At 41.0% G+C, this 13,300-nt stretch overlaps 1 protein-coding gene across 4 annotated transcripts; it reads right to left on the bottom strand.

The window, feature by feature from the left end:
* Positions 1 to 176: 176 nt before the first annotated feature.
* Positions 177 to 13,300, bottom strand: GNG4 (G protein subunit gamma 4). Of its 4 annotated transcripts, none has more exons than XM_040553096.1 (3): positions 13,091 to 13,300; positions 7,050 to 7,155; positions 177 to 934 (listed from the first exon to the last, which is right to left on the bottom strand). In XM_040553096.1, exons 2-3 carry the CDS (start codon positions 7,143 to 7,145, stop codon positions 806 to 808), a joined length of 225 nt encoding a protein of 74 aa, XP_040409030.1. In that variant the 5' UTR covers positions 7,146 to 7,155; positions 13,091 to 13,300; the 3' UTR covers positions 177 to 805. The 4 variants fall into 4 exon arrangements, with proteins under 4 accessions (XP_040409030.1, XP_040409032.1, XP_040409033.1 ...); XM_040553098.1 differs by lacking the exon at positions 13,091 to 13,300 and adding an exon at positions 12,754 to 12,938; XM_040553099.1 differs by lacking the exon at positions 13,091 to 13,300 and adding an exon at positions 7,827 to 7,849.

A 13,300-nucleotide genomic window follows, 5' to 3' on the forward strand; every position in this document is an offset into this window, starting at 1 on the left:
TCATGAGTGAAGGCATGTAGAGTGCTGCTTAGGAACTGTAATCCCCCCTTCCTGTACTGATCAGGGCAGAACTTTCACCCTTCACTAAGCCTCTCAGGAACAGCTGATATATTACGGTTCCATTTCCTTTCTAAAATAATTTAAATCACCATCATTCAAAATAAGATGCAAGCAGCCACGTTTTTCCAGTTTTATTGATGCAGAACTCGTATGTGACTGTGTATTTTCACTTTGCTTGTACTGACAGTGCTGCTAAGGTTGTTTTTGTACTCAAGTTTATTACAGTCTTCACAAAACATATTTATAAACATCACTTACTGTATAAGACTGATCATTCCAAACATTGTAAATCACCAGCATTTCTTCCTAAACAATGCTACTTGCGGAAAGGTCACACTACTCTTTTTAGATACAAATTTGTAAAGGCAAATGAATTAATTCACCTTCCAAAGAAAATAAGAATGTTAAAAATAGCTTCAGAGTCGGTATGACTCATTTAGGTCTCAGAAAAATCTATGACTGGCAAAGATATCTACAATATGATACTGTACTCAATACTTTCATTAAGACCCAAATAATCTTTATGAAAACTGAAATTAAACTTGTGCATTGGTCTGAAAGATAAGGATTACCTTGATTTTTTTTTTAGGATTCTTTTACTTATTTATACCAGAAAATGCACTACCTTCTAAAAATATTGTAACTCTAGGCTAAGTATTGATATCTGAGGAAAATATGCTAAAACCAATAGCATGCACCACTGATACCAAATTTTAACACAAGATATTTTTAATTGGAAACTGACTCAAAGGATAGTACAAAAGAGTTTCTTCTCCCTGAAGGGATTTTCAGATGCGGGTACTGGAATAATAAGGGGATCTTCTCCAATATGAGCATCACAGTATGCCAATAAATCTGCTGCAGCCTTGGATACCTAGTAGAAGAGAAGAAAGAACAATTATAACACTTGAATCTGAACCAAGTGGCATTGCATAAATATTCTTCATATAACATACAATACTGGAAACTCGTAAAATAGTAAACTGGTTTATTCTTCTTTAAATTACTAGTAACCACAGCTCTGAATTTGTGCTGCTAAGATGTATGCCTTGTAATCCTTATACACATTTTACCTAACATAGCGACAAGGGATGGTATTGATTTATATGACTCATATTCTGCTGTTCCTCTCCAACAGAAGCAAGGTCAGGAGCATATACTCAGTGAAACATCTATCTACTAATAGTTCATAAGCAATATCAATTCTCCTTGAAGCACGTCTTTGTAGAGGCCTTCTGCCTCAGCTCTTATTCCCAGGCATTAAAGCAGCAAAGTTGGATGGCTCCCCACAGACTCTTTCTACCCTTTCCTCCTCTAGATGTGGAAAAAAAAAAAAAGGTCTTTAGGCACATGACCATGGAATTAAAAAAAATAAAAATAAATCAGGAGCAAGACGTGGTAATCATTTCTCATAGCTCCCATTTAAGCTAAAATTGTCCTCTTCAGTGAAGTCAAATATCTTCTATTTAGTAAGTTGTTGTAAGTAAAGCTTTAGTTATCACATGAAACTTGCTCTTTACATTAATACTTGCAGGCTTCTAAAATAAACAATTCTAAGGTCTTCAAATTCTGAATTCTGGCTTATGCTTACTGAAAAGTCCTATAGAAATGTAACAGTGTGTTGACATTCAAGATATTTTGCAAGAAATGAAAAATGAAAATATTTCAGCTCTAGATGAAATCTTGAAACCTTTGCAACTTTGTGCCTTAAGAATATTGGTGATATTAGGCCACTGTGATTTTTTTTTCAAGAACTTAGGATATATACATGAATTATTTTTGTTCAGTTCTGTTTCGTTAGCAAGATATTTACAGCTATCGGTATCTCTTTGCTTTGTTTAATTATTGTGTTTCCAATATTATAATAGAGTTGAAAAAAGGAGATAGCCTTCACAAAAAAGTCTTTTCTCTGAGCACCAGGAGAGATTCTCCTCAGTCAAACACTGACGTGCGCATGTTTGCACAACTACAGTAAAAAGGAAAAACAAATCTGATTTCTGGTATTCTTCTGACAGGTGTGTCACCACTGTTAGCTTTAGCTTCCCCACACCCTGCCTGCTTTGGTAGAAGTCCAGCCCATAGTAGGCTTCAGATTAGACCTATGAAGTCAATGGGTGTTGGATCACGATTCACACAAATTTAAATTAGCTTCCCAAAGGAAATGAGTGACTTTCTATCTTTAAAATCCACTAAAAGAGGCCTTTGTAGGATGCTTAAACCCTGTAAGTTCTTACGGTTGGCATCCCAGTATCTCCTAGCTGAGGAAGCAGGGCTGTTTATGTTAGAATTTGTTGGCTCTTGAATTAGCTCGTGAGACAAAAGGGTGGGCAGAAACACTACGGATGAACAATAGATCGCTGGGCCAATACAAAGCTGAAGACTGAGAACAAAACTGAGCAAATCAGCTGGCAAAGTTATCCAGAAGGGCCGGTGCTTCTGGAAAGAGAAGCGGGACAAGCAAAAGCAGTAGAGACAGACTTCAAATACAATGACAAACTTTAATTATTTTCAGACATTCTTCAATTAGCTACTTGCTAAGCAATGACAAAGGAATGAGATTAAGGGCATGTCTAGAGTCAGAGATAGAATTATAATGGCCAAACTGAAAGCTTGGGCATGCTATCATATTCCCAATTTCCATTTAAATTTACTTGTGAATTCTTAAAAAGCAGATTCTCCAGAGAGAGGCACAATGTGACTTACTATGAAATTAGTATCAAGCCCCAAAAGATCAGAAGACAGCGAAGATGCTTTTCTTTGCTAATGGCCTACGCTGGCCTCAGGAAAACATAACCTAGCATAGAATGCATCCCCTGAAGGAGAGGTTAGCGTGTTTCCAGTAACTGCAGGAGGAATGTGTACTTTCAGGTAATGACATTCACCAGAATATTCATAATTATTTAACATATGCATTTTCACTTTTCTATTGTCTTTCAAGCTCAGCTGCATCTCTCAAATTAAAGTGGTTCTACGCTTTAGTTGACTTCTTTGGTCCTGAACTCTCTTTCACTCAAACAGAGCAAGTTAAATTCAGAGCCACAAAAAAACTCAATGACATTTACAGTGTTACATCATCATAAACTTTACTGCCACAAAATCTAATGGAGACCTACTCTAATTCTCTGGGTCCCTGAGAAAGGGTTTATTAAAGATGCTCAGCACATTCATCTTCAATTATTAAGGTACTGAATAAGTTATTTTATTTTATTCATGAAACCAACAATCATTCTAAGCAGGCTGATCCTACACGAGCAGAGAACCAATGCTGGACTTCAGCAGACTGACCTTCCCATAACTATCATGCTTGTTTCACCTATGGATATGCAGCATCAGCCCAGGAATATTCTTTTTGTTCAGTGAAAGAGAAGCACAATTTCAACCGTCAATCCTAGAAGGGCTAAGTCCAGCAATTTGATTGTTTCTCTACATATCACCGTGCTTTGACATCATACAGCAATGAAAAGGATTTTCACTAGCAAAAATGCAACCACTTTTTATATTTAACTTACACTCTACTGAACAAGTAGGAATGCAAAACATTATGAAGCAGAGCAAGCACCTTCTTCAACATCAGGGTGTTTAATTCACAAATTCGTTTGCTTTCAGACAAGCCATAGTACAATTTAGTGGAAAGCAAACCTGCAACAAGAAACTGAGGAACACGATCACATTTCAGTGCGTTGTCACAAACTAAACCTCCCAGCCTGTACTAGGCCATGAATTTTCATCCTTTAAAAAAAGGGTTGGGGAGGAGAAATCCTCCATTGGGATTCCAGCGATTGTGAAACTGAATTATGGCATTTCTTCACTTAACTGGCATAGCTCATGCTCATGCAGTGGAAAAAATGACCACTTACTGTGGAGAGTTAAGTTAGATGATCACACTGCAGCAGCAATGAAAACATTGCCAATGTTGCTCCCAGCCACAGGAACCAAATTCGGAACTGTGGCCAAAAAGACGCCAAATATAACGTTGCCTCCAGTACGTTTCCTGCTCAGTATTATTATTCAGAACAACAGTGGCAGAAGACCTCTGCATTACGCATTGCATTACAGCTGCAGCAGAGACAGATAGCTTTTTTAGCATATGTCAGCACACACAGGTTGCCTAATGGCCAATGCTGTGGTTTGTTACCATAGGAAATAATATGCTTCTTGCCCTATTTCTATCATGGAGGGAGTTAAATGAAGGCCAGTCCATCACAGCTTCTATTCACCTTTAGGCTTACTTGGAGCCGAATGTTGCTGGGCAGTTCCAGAACAGCTTTTGCCAAGACTTAAAGTAAAAGCATCTGATTTGAATATCCAAAGGAAACTAACACACATTTATCATTTCAGCTCACCTACGCAATACAGCTTGGTCTGCAGATTCAAAGCAATTTATACATACTGCAGAAGTGGCTAAAAAAAATCAGACTCCAGTTTGATTGGTGAGTTCTAACAGCAAGTTAGCATTTCATTTTTAAAAATATTTTAAAATGTATAGATAGAGGGGGTAGAGTATATCTGTAGCCTGTATTACACTGATCTCACATTTTATACAATTATTTTTATTCTGTGCAATGACAAATACATCAGGTTGTCAAACTACTGAAAGGAAGAAATAAAAGAAGAACAACAAACGCTCAACCCTGATGCTTTGAAGAATTAGTCTCAGGAGGACAGTGGAATTTTACCATTACATTTCAGAATAACAGAGGTGATAAAAACAGCCAAAGTTAGAACATAATCCCGTTAGCTGCGCTAATAATTACAAGCTTCAATGACAGGGCAAAATGCTGCAATTACTATGTCTGTCTTGTCATGGATTGTGACTAATTACCATCTTTGCTATGACACCCACTCTGCTTATCCTTTACATCTAAAACAAAGATTCACACCCATTTATTGCCAACCCCACCACCTATCTCCCAACACCATTCAGAAACAGTTGGGGATATTTTCTACCTTCTTAAAGAAAAAAGAAAATGGAATAATAGCCGATATACCACGATGCTTAGTGTCAGAGCACTCCTCCTCGCTTTTCTGCTTGTGAAGGGAAGATTAAGTAGTGCTTTATTCTTGGGACAACTGTGATAAAGCACCAGTATTATCTTTGCTTTCTCAACTTCACTGCTAGTATCTTTGGTAGACGCATTATTCTACCAGTCATGAGGCCATTTTTCATCTGATTTCATTTCATGTTTTCTAGCTTGGAATCCGCACCTCCTGCCTTCTACTTACTTCATTATAATTCCAGCTATTCCTTCTGCAGGGAAGGAAGACAGCTTCAATTTACGATCCTTTGGGGATTCTCATTCTCAAGGTTTACAAAAACCCACCATGGTAATACTCCTTCCAGCCACCAAACTGTACACCAATAACTTCATCCTCCCCGTGTAAGTTGTCCTGTTTCTTTCACGCCTCAGCAGTGACTTGTCTTTGTGGAACCTCAAAACATTGCATTGCTTGCTGCTCTGAGTGGCTATAGGATTTTTAAATCAGTTGAAAAAATCGAGCACACAGCAGGGAATGGGCCACTATAAATGTACTTCTAACTACAAAATTTTAATTGAGCAGACCCAACTGTTGCTGGTTACAGAAACTACGAAGTGCCTCTGTAGTAGAAAATGAGCTGGAACTTCTGATTTCCCTGGTCAATAATGCAGGCACCTGGAAAATTTCCTTTTTCATGTTAACAACGTGGTCTTGTCTACTAGGGGAATAACCACTTGGTTACAGCAACTTGCAAAACAGAGTCTAATTAAGTTATTTGGAAACGACTGATCTTTTGTTAAATGTCTACTAGTTTAAGCCGTTGCAAAACAACGTTGCAACAGCAGGGAAAAAAAAAAAGGAAACTGGTTCCTTTCTCTACCTTTACAGTTATGATCTGAGAACTCAAATCTCCTGATGAAACCATTTGAAGTCTCTTGGCAAAATTCACCTATACTGAAGCACACGCTCGACTATTTCAAAGATTAGAGGACAAAGCAGATCTTGAGGAAATAAGGAAACCAACCAAGCTCTTTCCACAATACCTCATACACTTGTTCAAAGACATTCCAGAAATCAAGACCAAACATTTGCAAATCATATCTAGTTTGTGTTAGTGTCCCATATACATTAGTTATATGTTAGTTATACATTATGTTAGAATATATTTTGGAATACTGAAACACATTAGATTTTCTTTGGTGCCTTTTGTGGTCCCAAACTGAAATGTAAAACAATTCCACTTTGAAGTTATCTGGTTTTTAGGTCTACTACATATGCCAATAACTGTGTGCTTTTTAATTAAACTAACTGCAAAAATATCCTATGTCTTTCTTACATATGTAATTAAGAACGTCATTATACATCTAACAAATGAAGCTATCTGCAGAACCGAGCTAATGATTCGGTATGTGAAAGTTATAATTTGATTATATAAAAGCAAGTTTAAGACGATCTACTGAGTATCAACAATTTTAAATTACAATAAAGTGGCCCACATTTTTCTGACCCTTTCCTCTGGCACTCATTCACACCCTTTCCTTCTTGTCAGTTCTGTTCATGCAGCTGTGATGTGGCCTAAATCAGGTGACCAACTCGACTCAAAACTAACCTGGAGGGCTGCACTGGAAAGGCAGAGCCATACGAAAGGAAACATACCTGTCCTTGTGAGTATACATCTATAACGTAACGAACTTGTCAGGATACTCTACAAGACAGAAGCCATAGCTATGCAAATTCACTGGTCTAGCAAGACACTGCTAAAAACTGAAACAAAATGCAGCAACTGAAATTTACATTTTCATATAAGCAAGACTGACTACTCATGTCAATTGCACTAATATTTCTGAGTTATAAATAGTCGTTTTAATTAATGAGTTTATGAGCTGATACTGCCTTATAACTCAACACAGAATTTTGATTTCAGCTGATCCAGTCTTTTGGGATTATTAAAGGTAGGCTGTACCACAAAGCAGTGAGTGCATGCAAAATATCTACATAAAGTCAAAGTTTACCTTCATTCTGTCCATGTATGCTTCCATTTTCAATTGCTCCACGGCTTTCCTGGCTTGAGATATACTGGTTGTACTGTTCGACATTAATTCCTTCATTTTGTTTCCCCTGGAAGAGGCAAAGTTGATACAATTTAAAAGTACAGCTAGCAAATACACCAATTACTGATAAGACAGTTACTGAAATTAACCAGTGCCCCCACACCACCACATTGACACTGCCAGGCTGTAGGTTATAACCACAAATCAGATACCATTTCTATCTGTTCTCTTGTTCAGTAGCACCTGATCGCATCACAGATTTGCATCACTGACTGCAACCATTCATCCTGGATTCTGCAAATAACATGTAAATGTAGATTACACTGCCAGTATTCCAGTGCAGAAATTGTTACCCTGGTTCAGAACGCCAGCCCAGAACACTGTCCCCAAACAGACCCCACGGTCATCATGCAGTTTGGCTCCATACCCCAATTATACCTAGTCACATGAGAACAAGTCCAGAAATGTGCACGATGAGACTGAATGCCACACTGATCTCAGCAAGCATCAGAAACAGAGGTATTTAAGGTGGGAAAAAAATCAATATTATGACTATAAAGGTAAGTAGTTTAGAAATGAAGAAACTGAGATTGAGAAGAAATGATGCCGTGGTTTCCAAAATTTTCTTGCAGGTCTCCAATGAAGTAAAAAGACAACTAAAAACATGTACAGTATGGTATGTTACACCAAACTGAATGCACTCTTTTTAAAGAGACCCGCAGCTCTTGGGAAACTAACCTGTTGGACTCCAGGTTAAGCAAAGAAGTTGTGCAGAATGACTATGGTACTTTTTCCCTTGCTTTTTAGTGTTTCCTTTGGCAACGTGCAGATTCGGAGACAACATCCCAAGTCCTGCTTGCACGGGAATTTAATAGTTCAGAGTTACTCACTGAGGAATACATAGGTATCAAGGTTATTGAGTGTTAAAAAAACAATAAACAAAAGCAAAGAGATTGCTTTTATAATTGTCAGTCTGATAGTTTACAAATCTGGGAAAATACTACCATGTTTCTAAACTGAAATGAGCATGGTTCATATGGGGACTGACACGGGCAAGCATGGATATCTGCCTTGATGAGTTGACAGGAACTCCAAACCTGTACCTCTGCTCATCCTCGACCTACCACTTCTCTGTTTCACACAGAGCTGTCATTTACTCGAGGCTTTTCCAATATACCCGTGCCTCTTCCTATCTGTCAGGGAAAGAAGTGCACCACAGAAGGCACTGCTGGGTGCAAAGTGCAGAAGCGCACTAAAGAAAGCGCTGCTGGGTGTGGCTGTAGCTGCAGCCCATGAGGCCAAGGCAGATGTCCCACACCTGGTTCAAGGAGCCATAGCATGCACTGAAATCCGTTGGGATTGCAATTAAGGATTTGAAAGCCGTATGCACCAGTTTTAAGGTCTGGCAGTGGTTTAATCCAAAGGATTTGGGAACCACTGAGGTAAGACCTATTGAGAAAGTCTTGGGCAGAGCGAGGCTGTGATCGGGGAACGGGTGACATAGAGGGAGCAGAAGAGGAACGAGTCTCTGTGCTGAAGCCCCTGCAGTTCATGGCTAAGCAGTTTAAGCTGTTTTCTCTGCCCTCAGGTGTCCTGAAGCAGCGGCGTTTTAGGAGAAGTCTCCTTTGTCCACAGATACTGAGACATAAGAAACAATTATTGCCTGATGTACACATCACGGCATGAGCTGGTCAACCTAATTACGGTACGTCAGTGTTTCAGTGGTTTTCTTGCATTGATACTCCCTAAAGAGCCAGTCTCAAAACAACTGCTTCCCGCTTATTTTTTGAACAAGCAGTGAACATCTATAACTACACAAATTTCCCTTCCTGAAACTCAATAGCTTACCTAATCCAATAACCAGGGGATGAGATATAAACAAGAAATTAAGTATGACACAGCAAATACTCCTGTAAACAAAAATGACATATACGATGTCTTCAGCGTTTTTGCGTCAATAGAAGAACACAATCCAGAGCACGTAAGGAATGGAGGAAGAACTTTTCAACTGATTGGATCTCACAAAACACTCACATTCAGCGACAAGGCAAAGATAGCTGTTACTTCTTTCTGAAATTGTTAGTCTGTGCTGTAAATAGGATGGAAGAATACAAATATGATGGTTCGCCATCTCTGGTTCACCATGCTCAGCACTAATTTGAAAGAATATGACAACCTTTTTTAGTACTTGTACGAGCTCAGGTAGTAGAAATGCTACCTTAAATTATATTGTGTGCCAAAATAAAACAGGAGCTTTAATATACGCAAGTACAAAGAACATATTTTCTGTATGTGTGTGTTTCTTCAGTGGACCTCAAATTTCTTCCTGAACTGCACTCTAGCTAAAATTGTGTTAGATCGCAGGAGGTTTTTTTTCCCCCCCTTTGCCTTTGTTTACAATCTGCTAAATCATATTCCTCACGAGGTACAGGATTAAATACACGTGGAGGCGCTGCCTTTGCATAAAATGCAATGCCCAGTACAAAACCCACAACCAACCAGCCAGCCTCCAAACAATTTTCGGATGTGTTTTGCCTTGCAGTGGACAAGCAGGAAGGCTCCCAGGCAGTCACAAGAGCAGGAGGTGCTGAATTATAGCTCATCTCTCATCTTTTTCTTTGACCCACCCCCCAGCTTTTAAGCTATAAAGACAAGAGTAAACACATTCATCTTTGTTTACAAAATGATATCCCCTCCAAGTATAAATCATTTAAATTTTGTTATCATCCCCATGGCTAGACTAATAATGACCACAGAGATGAAAAATCAAAGCTAAGTGAAGTACAGAGCCATGTCTTCATGTGCACAGCAAAGTCCAGAGGCAAATTAGAAATTTGATTTTGAATAATACAGTTCAATTAAAGTGAACTGAGTAACTGAAACTCCATGAACCATCTAGAGAATTCCAGATCTCCCTGGCTTTTCTGGTAATTCACTCAAACCATAAAAGTTATACACATTAGAACCAGAAAATTTGAGTGTTTCTAGTAATTCCAGCCGGTTTTTAAGCATCTACTGAATAAGGGATTCAGTGATGACCATAATGGAATTCTGAAAAGTCTATTAGGCACAAAAATGTTTAAAATAATCCAAACCTGTTTTCCCAAACAATGCCACAAACGTCATAATACATCCGTACCTATACTCCGATACAACAAAGCGGGGGGGGCAAAATATGTAGCTACTTTGGTAAATTATTTCATGGTATCAGAAAATAATCAGATTAAGAGGTTTTATTAAAAAAATAAAAATAAAAAGAAAACTATCTGGCCACAGGTGTTTTGTCCACTGGAGAAAATTTTCATTTATCCCTCGTAAGAGGTTTGTTTATGCCCTAAGGCACAAACATTTGCTCTATTACAAAGCCTGCTCCTACCCTGACCTTTACACACACCTCAATATTTAACTACTGTATTTCTGAGAGTGCTTAGGATCCATTTAAGTATCCAATCTCTTTTTTTTCATATGTCAGTTCTGGTTCTAGAACTTCATAAGGCAGATTTATCCTGTTTCACATTTCACTTACTTAGCTAAATACACCTCTGACTTCCCTCATGATACACAAATAGAGTACGCACTGGCGTATCAGTTATGACCCTATCAGATATTAAGTGGTGTTGACAATCTGAATAGTTCCCACTCTCAAACCTGACAGTGATGAGCTGGCTCGGCTGTCTTAGTGGATAAAGCTTTGGCTGAGACCTGCTTCTGTGCTCCTTAGGACCTACAACATTCTTTAACAACCATGCGCTCAATATTCTTTAATGAAATAACACTGTTATTTAGAAATAAAGCTCTGGAGAGAAAAGAAATTTTAATAACAAGACGGTTGATCGCATACCCCTTCTCTGAAGGCTCACTCTCTGGAATCTGAGGAACCCCCTTTGCCAGACACAGTGTTGTGGGATCTCCGTCCTGGTGCTGCCCCCGAGCCTGCAGCTGATGAACAGCCCCGGCCCCGCTCCGAGCATTCAGGTATTCTCAGGGACAGCACAGCAAGGTTTGTGTCCTGCATGGCAGCAGCCTACATGGCTACTTCTCCCCATCGTTTCAATTACCTACAAAGGCTTGAACCAGGAATTACTCAGCTGGGTTCATGATGTTCATTCCTGCTTGTTTTTCCAGCAGCCCCCTATTAGGTTAGATCGATACATAGGTACACGGGCTCTGATAATCACCCTAGTTACAGTAACCCTGCTGTGATCAGACTACGTGCAGTCTACATGTTACCGGTGCATGCCAGCGGTCCTAGATCACACAGGAGCTCATTTATGCAGTATATTTTTATGCAGTGCACCGAGTTCACCGGTCTGGTCTCAGTGACTCCTTTCTTTACGGCGAGCGCTCATCGCATTAATGAACGACAGCAACAGCCCCTGCACGGCCCTCTTTGGCCAAGCAGTTTCTGTAGGATGGCACACCGTGTTGGCCAGCCGTTTCCAAACGCATCGCTCCTGAAAGCTGCGTGGTGACAGCCCCCGTCCCATCCGGCTGAGGGGGCTTTGACTGCTTGACCTTTTACCTGATATGAACTCCATCATTTTTTTGCTGGATACAGTTAACTGATTTGTGCCAAAGATTTTAATCTCCGGAGCTCATAAAAACACTTGTGAAGAGCAACTTTTCTTTGTTTTCTGAATAGATTGTACCGGACAGCGCTTCAAAGGCCAAGTTATCTCCTGATAACCCAGGAAGTTACATATTTGCAGGAACAATTTGACCTTGCATAGCTAAGAGGTGCAACATACATTTACGAAACTTTACTAATACTTATTAGTAAAATACAGAGTCTGAAATACTGTGTAACATGTAAGCAAAACGTAGTTTCAAGCTCTTCAGTATAGACTTCTGTGAGGAATGGGATGAAAAGCTGCAGGCCAAATTTTCCCCCTTACACTTCCGAGTACAGTCGTAAAACACCATACCAAAAGGGTGCACTGTAGTACTTAATCTAAAAAGCCCCACACCCAACTGTTGCATTCTCTTTTCTTTCAACAATCTAAAGAGTGCTAACTGTTCTGGTACGGTCTGCAGCTTCTGGGATTCACCTCTCTGAAGAGCACCTTCCACACGAGCTCTGTAGTCCCCGGACCACGCAGCACAGCAGAAACATTAACCCAATCACGCAGTTAGTCCCCACGACATTTGAGGGAATAGTCCCTGAACCAGACAGCATAGCGAAACAAATTCTAAATTGCAGAAAGATCCCCGTACGAATTTATCCACCTGCAAACACACCAGGAATATAAACAGCACCGTTTCCAGCCTTGTGGCTGTTTGATGCCAAACTGACAGGAAGGAATTTCAGGGGTAACTCCATCCACTCCGAAGGTGCTCAGTAGCGTCAGCAGAAATCATTAGACTAACGGCAAAGACTGCTCTTCACGGATAGACTCGTCATTCCATACATACATCAACTTCACAGATAACTGCTGACCATGTAACTGCAAAACAGCCAAACTTCAACAGCTCGGTTTACACATAACATAGTGCTGAACCCCATCCAATCGTCAAGCTCCACAAATTCTTGTCACCGTGCCCACGTGTTTTATAAGCAAGCATCACCTTGCTTCTTGGCGTATGACCCCCTGCACAGGTAGTGGCACTTGGGCACTGCGCACACCGAGCCTCGAGCAAATTGTCAGAGGACAGAGGAGAGACCTACCTACGGGTTTGCTTCCTTGGCTAAGTTTGAGATAGCTGTGAACTTTTAAAGAAATATATAAGGAAAGTCGATTATTGCAGTTAAACCCCGTCTAAAACGTGCTGGCCTGGACTGTAGGGGAGCAGAGCAGAGCAGGGGAGCGGCTCGGAGAAGCGCCACCCCAGCAGCAGCGGCTCGCTTCCCAAGTTGCGCGGCGATGCGGGGCCCGACCCCCGACCCCCGGCCCCCGACCCCCGGCCCCCGACCCCCGGCCTTGCAGCGCCCCGGGGCAGCCCCAGCAGGCACCGCAGCGTTGCCCAGAGCCACCTCCAACCCCCCTCGTCCCCAGCGGCAGAACCTGGCTTGTGCCGCCCGGCGCTCCCCGCGCTGCTCCCGGCGGCGACGAGCGGAGCTGGGTCCCGGCAGGCGAAGCCCCGGGCCGCCGGGCGGGTAATGCCGCGGGGAGGCGCGGCCGGCGGCGGAGGCTCGGCCCTATCCCGCTAGATCCCGCCTGGTCCCGCCCGATGCCAGGCTCCCGGGGCTGCCGAGGCTCCTCCCGCCCGGCGGC

This window comes from Cygnus olor, chromosome 3 (genome assembly GCF_009769625.2).
Source record: "Cygnus olor isolate bCygOlo1 chromosome 3, bCygOlo1.pri.v2, whole genome shotgun sequence".
Taxonomy (NCBI): Eukaryota; Metazoa; Chordata; class Aves; order Anseriformes; family Anatidae; genus Cygnus; species Cygnus olor.

Excerpts from the sequence above, each read along its gene's own strand:
- GNG4 (XM_040553096.1), bottom strand. The coding sequence starts at position 7,145 with ATGAAGGAATTAATGTCGAACAGTACAACCAGTATATCTCAAGCCAGG. Across the intron at positions 935-7,049 it reads CATACATGGACAGAATGAAG|GTATCCAAGGCTGCAGCAGA; the intron begins GTAAACTTTGAC and ends CTCTTCTACTAG.